Genomic DNA, 12,355 nt, shown 5'->3' on the forward strand with positions numbered 1-12,355 from the left:
CGCGCGGCGGGGGGGCGTGGCCGGACGTGAGGCGGCGGGGCGGGGGCGGCCCCTTCCGGCGCGGCGGGGCGGGGGCAGGGGGGCGCTCGGTACGCGCAGGGCGGCCGGAGCAGCATGGCGGAAGACGAGAGCGACCAGGAGTCGGAGCGGCTCAGCGAGGAGCTGGAGGCCCTGGCGACGCCGGGCCCGCCCGCCGGCCTGCCGGCCCTGCTCCACAGCCAGTATTACTGCCGCCGCTTCTGCCAGGTGAGCGCCGCCCCGCCGCTCCTCGCCCCTCCCCCCCGCGGGCGGCGGTGGAGCGGGTGGGGTTCGAGCCCCCGGTGCCCCCCTTGCGGCGGCCGGACCGGCGGGAACGGGGCTTGGGCCGAGAGCTGGAGGGGAGCGGGAGTGTCTCCCGGGGCGGGCGGCGGGGCCGGGCCACGTGCGGCTCCCGGGGCGGAACGACGCCGGGTGGTGGTGGGGGGGGCCTCCGCCTCGGGGCTGTGCCCTTAATGATGGCCGAATTAGCCCGCGTACTTCTTCCCCCCTCCCCCCCCCTCCTTTTTTTTTTTTTTAAATTATTTCTCAGAAAGCAGTGTTTCTTCACGCAGGGCCATATGTAGAAATTAATTCCGTGCTCTTATTAATTCCGTGCTCTTTGCAACCTCTCTGTGCCTGCTTTGCAAAGTAACGAGCACCAACAGGTTGCTTTCCCTGCCCAGCGGGTGTTGATTGAAGCATGAGTTGTTGTAGGTATATCCCAACCATAGTATTTGCAGTTCTCAGAAATGCAGTCTAGGCTTTTTTCAGCGTAATTACTTCATTTCATGAACTTCTTGGCTGCTTCCCTCACCGCTCTGCTTCTCTTGTTCTATTTGCACAATACTCCATTTCAACGAGATTTCTCTCTTTTTATTTTCTTCTTTGTTTCTTAACGCTTCATGATGTTTGTTTTACGTGTTGTATGTGTTTAAAATTAGCTCAAATAGCACTGCTCAGGGAGTCCGTAGGTTGCTGCTTGGGTTTATCTAGAAGCTTTTGTATTTACTTCTGTCTGGTTGCATGTATAAACTTAGTACGTCTGTGCAAAGATCTCTTTGCACAGGCAGTCGAGAGAAACGAAGGCCTTGGAAGTGTGGAGTAAACCACAGCTGGAAGAAGATTCAGCTGTATTTGATTGAATCCTGCCCAAACAAATCTTTCAATCTTCTGTCAAGACTGAGAGTTTTATCATAAAATGTTTTAGCTGCTCTTACTACGTGTTGAACTGATGATAACAAGGAGGTGAAGGCAGGGTGACAGTTCATACTAACACCAATCATCTACCCTAGACAAAGCTAGGAATGAGTAGGGAACAGAACAGGACAAGACCAGGGAAGGAGTTTCCCTGTGAAATGATTGTATTGCAGTTATTAATGGTAAAGTGTCTAAATCATTTGACCTTGACTTCTCCTGGAGTTTCTTTTGTGTAGAAAAATTGCCAAGCCCTCTCTCCTGCTTTGCTTTACTTTTACTTTATGAGCGCTCCACGTGGACAGCCAATGTTTCAAATATATAAAGAGCTCTGTTTCTTTATTTTTTTTTTAAACAATGCGTAGTTTAAATAACTCTGTTGAAAGTTAAATGATATATTAATGTTTTGTCACTAGGCACTTTCTTGATTTAAATTTGGCCTGGTGATCAGCAATTGTGTGTTCACCCAAAATACAGGCTTCTATGCTTTGTTTAAGTGCATTTTTAATACATAATTATTTTACAAAGTTAAATGTACAAACACAAGATGTAGTTGGTGTAGCATACTGGCAGAAAGAACCAGTGACCTTCTGTGGTTTGACACCACATGAAGCTGAGTGCTCTGCAGTAGCTTGTTTACAGATAGGCTGACAGTGGAGGAGTTGTCTCGGTGCATCCATACCTGTACAAACAGAGACTCATAGGCCCTCATCAGTAAGTGAGGAAACATATTTCCATTTCTTCTTCAGAAAGTATCAGTGTACACATAAAGTTTAGATCACCTCTTTCTTGTAACATCTGTTATAAAAGATAATTTCTCATTTACATGCGGTGTCACTTTGGTAGGTGTGTCTCATACATTTTTCACATGTGTCTCTGTTAGTGCGGTTTTTGTCTCTGGCTCTACTTTTTGTCTGAACATGTCGCTTTGTACTTTTCCATCTAGAACTTCTGAAGCCAGATCTTCTGGCTATTGTACAGATCAAGCCTATCCACCTCATTCCACCCTACACTGATAACATAGCTTTGTTTGTCTTAGTGGTTTTTTGGCACTTCTGAACATCCTGGTTTCCCTACCGTGTTCCTCTTTTTTTTTTTTGTGTCAAAAGTTGAACAGCAGTTATAGAGAGAGTTGCTTAGCAATAATACCATATGTTTGAACTATCTTGAAAGAAACACCCATTTGTCCTTCAGAATAAGTATTATAATGCAGGGATATGTCAGACTGCATATAGCTACGTTGCTGTCTGAAGTGTGTGCACATCCACGTTTTTCTTAAGAGCTGCAGCAAAAGTGAAGCAAGGCCTAAAGCCTTCTTAGCCTGTTGAGCCATTTACTGCAGATGGAAGCAAAGGTCTCTTGACTGTTTTTAGGGTAAGAGACTGGCAAGGACCTTAAGAAGCATTGGTGTGCGTATCTTTTATTCTAGAATTCTGTTAAAAAGTTGAAAGATGGTTGGAAACAGGGTCAGTATGCTGAAGGCATGGAGTATTGCAGCTGAACTTTGCTTTTAAGCAGTCGACTGAAGAACGGTTGCAAAAGATGACTCTGGGTTATATCGTTTTCCTAAATACACGCATAATCATGATTTAGTGATGTAAGATAAAGTCAGTGTGTGGTGACTGCAAAGCCACATGTATTTTCTGGGGTCTGTTGCGTTGTGGCTTTGCGTGGTCGTACAACACAATTACACCCTGAACTTTCAAGGCAAGGTGGAATAAAATATTTTTGTAGATTGTTACTTGACGTTGATAACACGGGGAAATAAAATCAAGATTTCTGTGGCTGGGAATGAAAAGAGACAGCTGGAAGGTGAAGTGAGTGCTTATATATGCATCTGTGTTTCTTTCTAAAATTGCTGATCTGGCATTTCTTCACAGTTGTAAAGTTCACTGTACATTGAAGCCACTTAGGTGTTGGGAAAAAATGAATCTACTGCTCCCAGCTTTAGCAAGCAAGAGAAAAGGCATCTGTGACTATTTGTAGTTTTAAATTGAAAGATAGTATCTAGTAGAACCCCCTCAGTCTAAACATTTGGAAGAGCTTCTGGAGCTTTGACTTGCTGTGTCACATGCAGAATTTGAAATTGTTTTGAGATTTTTCAGGGACTCCTTCCCTGCCTCTAGGGCCAGTGTCCCTGGAAAGTTCCCGTGTGAGTGCATACAAATAATGAGGGGCAGATAAAGTAGTGCAGCTTTTAACAGTAAAGGAAGTGGTTCTATAATTAGAAGGATGAATTTGATTTGAAAACAAACCTTAACAGGGAGATGAAATGCAACAAAGTAAGCTATACTCACTTTTCAAGTGGATATAGTTGTATCAGTTACCTTCAAATTGTGTATTCTTCTCAATCTTTTCTCCTAACATTAAGTGCTATCAAACTGTTACAACTTACACCCAGCATTTCTGTAGTTGTCCACAGGGCTGCATAACTGTACTAGGTGTTATTTTAATGTTACGCAGTACAGACCAAGCACAGGGTAATTCTGATCTAAAGTAATATTGTGAGGGCTAAACACTTCTTGATTTTCTCTTGCTGTGATCAGTGTGATCTGACTTCCTGAAATAAGGATTGCCTGGTTGCCTTTCGTTAATCAGTGGTATCTTGAGTCACTGCTAGGAAAATAATTATTGGGTTTATGTATTAGGAAGCTGAGAAATAAAAGTAACACACTAGAGATGATGATGACTCCTGCACCTATTCTAGTAGACAAAAAATAAATACAGGATTGTGGTTTGGCTGTTATTTGTCTGTTCATGCTTTAGTGTATGTATTGCTTTGTATAAGTGAAGGTAGAAAAATGTACACATCTTTGATTGTTCTTCTCGTGTGGGAATTGATACGTTCTCACACATCTTGTGATGTACTCAAATTTGAAACTACTTGCCTTTGATTCTTACTTTAATCTTCAAGTCAATATTTGTTCAGTTACTTTTATATTCTATACGAAACAACTTTAGGTCATGCTAAACTTGTCTTTTACTACTTTTTGACTATTGGGCTACGTGTTTGATATTCATACACTTCTTTAAAGATGAGCTACAAAAATGTTGGTCACATGAGTACTTCTGTTTCTTTGAAGCTTTTTTTTGTCTCTTCAAAGGAATAACTTGTAGTTTTGAACCAACTTTTCTCTTGCAATGGCTCCTAGTGTTGTAATATGTGTATGTATATTTGTAGCTTCTTGAATGAAACGACTGATACTTGTTAAGTGGCTTTGAGAGCACCTTTTAAAGTCTCAATTGTTTTATTTGATTGGCATTTTAAGTGTTTTTTTTTAAATGTGGAATTACTAGTTAAATGAAAGCTTTTAAAGGGAGACTAATGTAATTTGTAATAGATGACTTTACCTGTCAGTCAAGGGATACCGTAGACATGTAAACTATTTACATTTGCAAATTAGCTTGTTCTTGTGGGTTTTTATTTGTTTGTTTCTGGGTCTTTCTCCTCTTGGCTGGTAAAAACATAAAAACAAGCGGATTCAATTTGCTACCAGTTACCAGCTTAGCTTTGTGCTGCTTGATATTCAAGTGAGATTCAGGCTTGAAAAGAAATCCTTACAAATTAAGTGTGATAAGTACCATTTCCTGCAAAGCTTAATGGCAATTCAGTTCAGTTCATGCCTGCAGATAATGATATCAAGGGTTTGGTAGTAACACTGTTTCCTTCGATGCTTGATGGGAAACTTGTTAAGCCACTGTTAGTGAATTGTGGTACTTCTAGGATACCTGGCTGTTTTCTGTCAACTTTTGGGGAGAATTCACAATAGTAGTTGATTAGCAGACTGATTTATTTGTAGACTGAAAGAGTCAGTCAGTGCTCTGGTCTTGCCATTAACATGAAGTCTCTTCTTACATACTCAATTCTCTTTTTGTATTCTGTCCTCTTTAATGCTTGTGTCTGCTTTATGTTGGGAAATCACATCCTTGCTGTAAATATTAACCCCTTTTTCCAGCTTTTGGAAGAAGGATAGATTTCTGGGATTTTAGCATTGTTACCTTGCTTTCATTCCTTTGTACTTGCATACTTTTCAGGGTAGTGGTTATGTTTTTCCCCTTTCACTTCTCTGGAAGTTTGTATGACTTTGTTGCAAGCTTTTTTATATTGCTTCTTTCCCAACTTTTAACACCTTGTCTCGAAGTTTAGCTTTTGTATGAAAAACAAGCTTTTGAGTTTTGCATGGAGAAATCTGTCAAGATCCTTGTAACTTTTGAGTTGCACCTTTGTACGCTTAAGAAGAAGAATGTTGGAATGCTTCTGTAGCATGGTATTTTTGGTAGGTTACAATCTTACAGTCTTGCTATGCAGACTTTTTCAAATAAAAAAAGCAGAACATTGGATAGATATAATAATAATAAAACACATGTTTTTAGGTTGTAGTTCTTCAGATGACAGAATTAAATAATTGAGCTTTATTTATATGTAAAGGTTATATATAATATAGCCTTAAGTTATATTTTGCTAACATCATTTGTGACCTGAAGTTGGGTATTCCTGTGCTAAGTTCACATGTTGTCAGTTGTCTCTTCCATATATAATAAAACTATTTCAATACATTAGTTGTTTTTTACTCTAGGGGAGACTAATTGAAAGATATGGAGAAATGTTGCATCATTTCAATAAAAATATTTCAATCATCAAGTAATATCTTTCACAGGTACATTCACTGCAGTGCCACTAGTAATCAAATTTACTTTGGTAGGATTAATAGTTTTCACTGTTGTGCAAGTAGTAGACTGTAAATGCATCTGGAAACTTGCTCTTTGGTTAGCTAAATGTAATGAGTATATGGAACTCTGCCTTAAGTCTTGTTCGTACTTAAAGCAAGCTCAGCCATGAGATTTCAGCAGCTGTGAGTGGGGGAAAGCATTTAGCTTTAAAGATAGAACTTTGGCAGAAACTTGTCTTACAGGATGTGTCAAGCCGTTGCTTGGTGATGTTTTTTTTCTTTTGCCAGAAGTGTGATTATGTTTGGTTATTCCTTATGTAATATTCATGCGAATTGCAGTAAAACTGTTGCTTACATCCATTTTTTAGTTGCTGATTTGAAATGATTTTATATGGTGAATATTTTAAATAATGTGTTATGTAGCTTTAAAATCTTAAGATCTTTTCTACTCTATTGGAGTAACGAATCTGGATTCATAAAGATGCAGTTATCTTGATAGTGTATGGGATGTGTAGCAACATACAGGCCATCAACTGAATAGAACAAAAAATAAGTTTTGATTATTTCTTTTCCAGATAGAACACTTCATCTAGTATTACTCGTGCTTTACTTATGCTCTTCTAGGACTGAACTTTTGTATTGAAGCTGCTCTGCTACTTCTGCTGGATGGCAAGCCTTCCTAGGTAGTACAGTTAATGATTATTTCCAATTTTCAGGAAAGCCTTTTCTTAAAAATTAATTTTTGCATTGGTACGGATCTTTAGTCCCTGCATCATAGTTGGGGGATTTAGTTGCTTTTACCTGTGTACCTAGAGACTAACAGGAGATGGAGAAGCCTGTTCTTGATTTTTGTGCTCAATCCTCAGCATAACTTTGTGTTGCATAAAAGCAGTCCAACCGCTGATCAGGAGTACAGGTGGTGCTTTCTGCTGTCCCTTCAGTGACGGGGAAGGGTACTGAGAGGACCAGGAAAACCATCTGATAAATACATGGCTGAGAGGCTGGTGTCACTGCAGCAATTTGGGCTTTTTTGACCATGGGGCGGGTTGGCTGACTCAGCACCTGGCCCGGTGGCTGCTGGTGGTGTCCACCTAGGTCCTGGGGGGAAAAGAACTCTGGCCCAGGAACTGACAGGACTCACTGACAGGGCTTTAAGCTAGGTTTGAAGGGGGAAGAGTATGTTCTGCTGAGGAACAGAGAAGAGTCGGGGAACACTGCCTCTTTAGGAAGCAGCAAGGGAAAACCTCAAATTTTTCCCAGAGGTTTTTGGCAGGGCTTCTCCAAGAAGGTAGTGTGGCCGAAAGCCCAGCAAGTACCTCTGCACCAGTGTATGCAGCTGTCTTTGTTGGACTGTTTTTGAGCGCTGATGGTTTGTAGAAGCGGCAACGGTGCTAGCATTAGGACCAGAATGTTATCAGAAGTTTGTGTATGCCTGACCAAGGAGTGAAATGAGCAAATACTACAACATTCACCTCTCCACATACTTTCACAAGCAGCAGATAGATGCTACTATTTATGTAATTAGCAACTCTCAGTAGATACCTTTTTTCAGCTCACTTAATCTCTTTGGAGTAGTGTAGCCACTCAGCACCCACAGTATCCCTTTTGGGGAGGGGTTCCCCGGTTTGTTTTCCCGTTTTGAAAAACTCTCCCCCCTAATTTGTTTGGTTCCTGCTTGCCAATCTTATTTGGTGTTCCCCCTGCACTTGTCACTTCCCTACAACCTCATGTGTCTCAGTTTAATCCTTGATCCTTATGTGGAATTTATTTCACTCCTTAGCATTTGCTGCCTTCCTTCAGAGTTTTTCTGGTCCTTTCTTCTGCATCATCTTTTGAGAAGGGGGAAGGGCAGGAACACCAAAACAGCGTGGAATGTTAAAGATGTCGTGATGTACTGTAATTCTGAGCAGTTAGCCCTCTGCTTTGTTCCATCTTACTAGTCTTCCAACACTTTGCATTCTTGAACACTGTGATGCACACTGAAGTGACATTTTCATGAAAACATTCAGCATGATAACAGAGTCTCACTCCACGGCTGTAATTGTCAGATTGAAGCCCATCACACTGAACATTCTGATCGTGGTTTTTTTTTTTTTGCCTTCATTTTTCCCCAAGTACCACTGCACCCTTGTCTGTGCTGAATTTCATCACTCCCTGTCATAAATCCTTTCTACAGTTCTTTACAGGTAGTCCTTTACGATACCAGGGAAAAATTAGTACCGTAACCAAATGTGGCTGTCTTATTGGTTGAAATCATTTACAAGCATGTCAGTACTGTAGCTGTCAGGTCACAGTGTTGTAGAACACCCTGGTGGGAACTGAAACTTTTATCTCTTATTATTATTATTATTATTTACCTCGTAGGAGTTTAAACCACTACAGGCTGTTTTCTCAATCTGCTTTGGTTTTTATAAGGCTTGTGTTATTTCCTATGCAAGGGACCTGCTTAGAAGTATTTCAGAGAGATCACAATAGGTGGTGTCAGTACAATTTTCTGTAGTGCTTATTATTCCTTGTAACAGGAAGAGTATTTATCCATGAGTCTATTAGTTCTCTTCCAATTGACCTAGATACTTGCTGCGTTAAACTGATTCTGAAACAGGAATCATTGAAATAGTTTTGGTAGAAAGACAGAATACCATTTCAAAATATAAATCTATCTCAGTTGTTGTAAGTGAAAATTAAAATAACAACAAAAAATAACATCGGTCCCATTATCAATAGCTACTTTGCCTGGGAGCAGGTATAACCAGACTGTCAGAAATGGGTTTCTGCCCTGTTCATGTTGCAGAGACTTAAATAAAGTTAGGCATGCAGCTTCGGAGCTAAAAACACAGGCTAATCAACCCAACTTTGAAATCTTTTATTTAGCTGACAGGGCAGTGAACAGGTCTGAGAGAGGTTCACAGCCTTCAAGTCTAAAAGAAACCCTGCAGAATGATGCTTCTGACTTTTGCGTTAAACTGTGCTTTGCTAGCCAGCCTGACTCTTCAGGTAAGATGCCCAGGTGTGTAACTAGGGTTGGCACTTCACAGCTTTCTTGGAGTCTGTCACTTGTTCCTTGGGTATACTAAGGAGTGCTTCATCTTTTTCTGTCTAACTGGACTGATGGCACTGTGGTTCCCCACCAGCTTCTCACTTCCTACAGATGTAGGAGATCTCAGTTACATTCCCTCAGCTAGAGAAGAGTACTCCATACCTTAACCTAAAGCTAGTCTGCATCTTTCTGCTTCTATTGAAGCTATGCTGTTGTGATGGAAAAAAATGAGAGACCAGTAAATGAGCAAAGGGATCCTGGCTGTAATGCAGTGAGATAAGCAATGTGTCATAGCATGGAGGAAATATGCTTTTGCTGTCTGCTCAGTGCTGCATATGACTCACATCTTAGCTATTGATTAAGGAGCAGAGAAGACCCAAAGCCCTTTAGCTCCTACTTGCTATAGGGCAGCAGCACAGTCTTAACAGCCTTTACCTGCCTGTCTTTTAACGCTGTGCTGAACTCAGTGCTGTCTTTTATACAGAGACTGTATCAAAGCAAACTGGGTAGAATTCAGTATGTTGATAACTCTGCAGAAATTTCAAATGGTGTTGTCTTTGTTGAGCCACCCAATGTGGGAATAGGTAATGTCAGAAATACTGGGATTCCTGCATTTAATAACACAACTAAGATCAATTATATGACCTGGAAAGGGTTAGATACATTTCCTCCTTAAAACACCTATTTTTTTTACCTTTTTTTTCATTTATAAATAGTGATGTGGTTTCATAACTGTAGATGAGAGTATAGTTTGCTTCAGGCTCTGTCATACGCATAAAAGGGGCCAAATTTACTTATATAACCAAATAAGAGAGAATGACTGCCCTTCTCTGCTAACATGGAGGCTAGAAGAATGCAGGGTGGTCGTTTCCCTCTGTATAAGTTTGTTTAGAGCAGGCTGTCTGAATTGTTACGGTCACCATAATTTGTATTCACTTGCAAAATAAAAGCTTGTGTTTAAATGCAGCTACTATGCAGTACTATAGTAACATAGTAGTACTACAGCTATGTTACTATATGAGATGGATGTATTTCTTGGCCTTACTCTCTGTAAATAATCAGTTAAGTATTCTTTGTGTTATAATGTAAATAATAAAGTTTCTACTTTTTCAGTTGGTGACACAGGAGATGGTCAGGATTCCGTTTTTGTGGATTGAGAATTTTTTTGTTATTAACTGTACTTGTATGAAAGGAGGGGAGGTGAAGCAGGTACAGTACAAACTATTTATAGTTTCATGATTAAAGAGGATGTTTTTGGTTTGTAATATGGCTTTCAATGTTTTTGTCATTAGGTTGTTGAAGACTATGCTGGAAGATGGCAGGTTCCTTTGCCTCAGCTTCAGGTGCTTCAGACAGCTCTCTGTTGTTTCACATCTGCCTGTGTATCATTCCCAGCTGAATGTGAGCACGTACAATACGTATTGAGTAGCCTAGCTTTGTAAGTACATCATATTTTTCTTACATTTCCCTTACGATGTAGAATGTTGGTGTTGTACTTTTATAATAGCAGTAGGGTTTCAGAGACCCTCAGAGCTTGTAAGGTTGATGTAATAAGCTAAGTATTTAAGACAAATTTCTTATACTGTTTAAGTAAATAATGAATTTTAAAATGGGTTTTTATGTTCAAGTTCTGAAAATGCTAATGGGAATGATTTACAATGATTTTTGGCCAGTTATGAGTATGTTCAATTTGTTCAACTGCAGAATGCTAGAGCATAGATCTCAAAAACTATGGTGCTAGACAGAAGGAAAAACAAAAAAACCAACAAGAAAACCCCAGTACTTCAAGTGACTTGGTTGTACTTAGCTGAGATCCAGTGTACTTGATTTTCTCATCAGCAGATGGAGATAAAAATCTGAGAGCTGGCTCTATCTGCTAGTTCAGTTTGATTGGATCAGATTGATCTGTCCAGCTTTCTTCTTGAGCAGTGCTTTCAAATATAGCTGTGTCTCAGTTCAAAAACCTATTTGGAAATGTCTCACTCATGCTTTATCTAGTCTTCAGAGGTGAATGTTTTCGTAGCCTTTCTCAGTTTACTTGGTCTGGAGGAACTGTCTACTGTTCTTGACCTATTAGTAATAGTTAAGTAAAACTTAAAGCTTTATTCTGTACGCTTGCCAGAATATCTACTATCTTCAAGTGTTGTGAAACTTCACTGAAGAGACAGTTTTTTGGGGGGAACTATTGACATTAGATTATTTATGGAATCAAAATACTTCAATTTTTAAAACTGGAATGCTCAGAAAATGGCTAGCAGTTGAATCCAAAGATGGTGACCTCTCTTTTTCATTAGTTTTTAGGGAAAAACTCATTTCATGAAGGTCAAATCACATTTCTAAATACTTCTGGTTAGCGGAGTTTGGAGAGAACTGGAAATTAGAAATTCAGATATTTGTTGTATTTTGGATGGTGGCTATTCCTGATAATCTGTCTTGATTTTTGGAGCTGGATTTACTTACATTTCTTTCAATTTTAGAATTACTGAATAATGACCTTTTGTGTTTTTGTCTTTTGAATCTGTTTGACAATATCATAAGGGGATTCTGGCACTTAGTAGTTTTAATTAACTGGGAAATGTTAATCAGATCTTATTCGACAAATTGATAGATATTAAGTCCTAGGTTTTAGAGAACAAGAATCTGCCTGACTGTGTTGTCATACTTGAATGAGGCTTCCTGGGTAACCAGACAAGATACTCTTAGCAGTAGTGACAGTTGCATTTCTTGTATGTATTAGCCATACACAAAGTCATCATAAATTAAAGAGTGTCTGTACTTGCAATTTCTAATAGTGTTGTCAGTGTTCTTATACGAACTTCTGATTCCAGTAATATTTAATAAGTGATGTGGTAAAGTAAGCAGCACCATTATTATGCATAGAAATGTGGGTGTGCCATATTGCAGACTGTGTTTTAAGATAGCAAAGACAGAAAGGAATTGTGTATAGTAATTTTAACAAAATGGAGACTGATGATTAGGAAATATAAATAGTTTGATAGTTTCCTTTATTAGTTTGGAGCAGCCCTGCTATGAAGCAAGGTTGAGGGAGCTGTGATTATTCTGCCTAGAGAAGAGAATGCATTTGTGGAGATCTTATTGTGGCCTTTATTATTTAAAGGGAGCTTATTCATAAAAAAAAAAAAAAAGCGGAGAGCAACGTTATACATGATGTGATAGTGATAAGACAAATGGGAATGGTTTTAAATTAAAATAAGGCAGCACTGAGCAGAGACAGAAAAAGCATATTTCCTCCATGCTTTGGCACATTGCTTATCTCACTGCATTATGGCCAGGCTCCCTTTGCTCATCTAGTGGTCTCTTTTTTTTTTTTTTCCGTCACATCAGCAGAGCTTCAATAGAAGCAGAAGAATGTGGACTACCTGTAGGTAGGGTTTGGAGGACTCTTCTCAACCATGTGTCCAACAGTTGTGGTACT

The 12,355-nt window shown here is 39.7% G+C and overlaps 1 protein-coding gene across 4 annotated transcripts in view; it reads left to right on the forward strand.

The window, feature by feature from the left end:
* Positions 40 to 12,355, forward strand: part of ZNF654 (zinc finger protein 654) — a 39,863-nt gene continuing 27,547 nt past the window's right edge. The window contains exons 1-4 of one of the 4 annotated variants that reach the window (XM_021401323.1): positions 119 to 246; positions 8,754 to 8,876; positions 10,033 to 10,128; positions 10,212 to 10,357. In XM_021401323.1, coding sequence (XP_021256998.1) covers positions 8,820 to 8,876; positions 10,033 to 10,128; positions 10,212 to 10,357 — 299 coding nt within the window. In that variant the 5' untranslated portion in view covers positions 119 to 246; positions 8,754 to 8,819. Of the gene's footprint in view, positions 247 to 8,753; positions 8,877 to 10,032; positions 10,129 to 10,211; positions 10,358 to 12,355 lie in introns of all 4 variants that reach the window. The other 3 variants (XM_021401333.1, XM_021401328.1, XM_021401343.1) reach the window with 3 other exon arrangements.

Source organism: Numida meleagris, chromosome 1 (assembly GCF_002078875.1).
Source record: "Numida meleagris isolate 19003 breed g44 Domestic line chromosome 1, NumMel1.0, whole genome shotgun sequence".
In the NCBI taxonomy this organism is placed as follows: Eukaryota; Metazoa; Chordata; class Aves; order Galliformes; family Numididae; genus Numida; species Numida meleagris.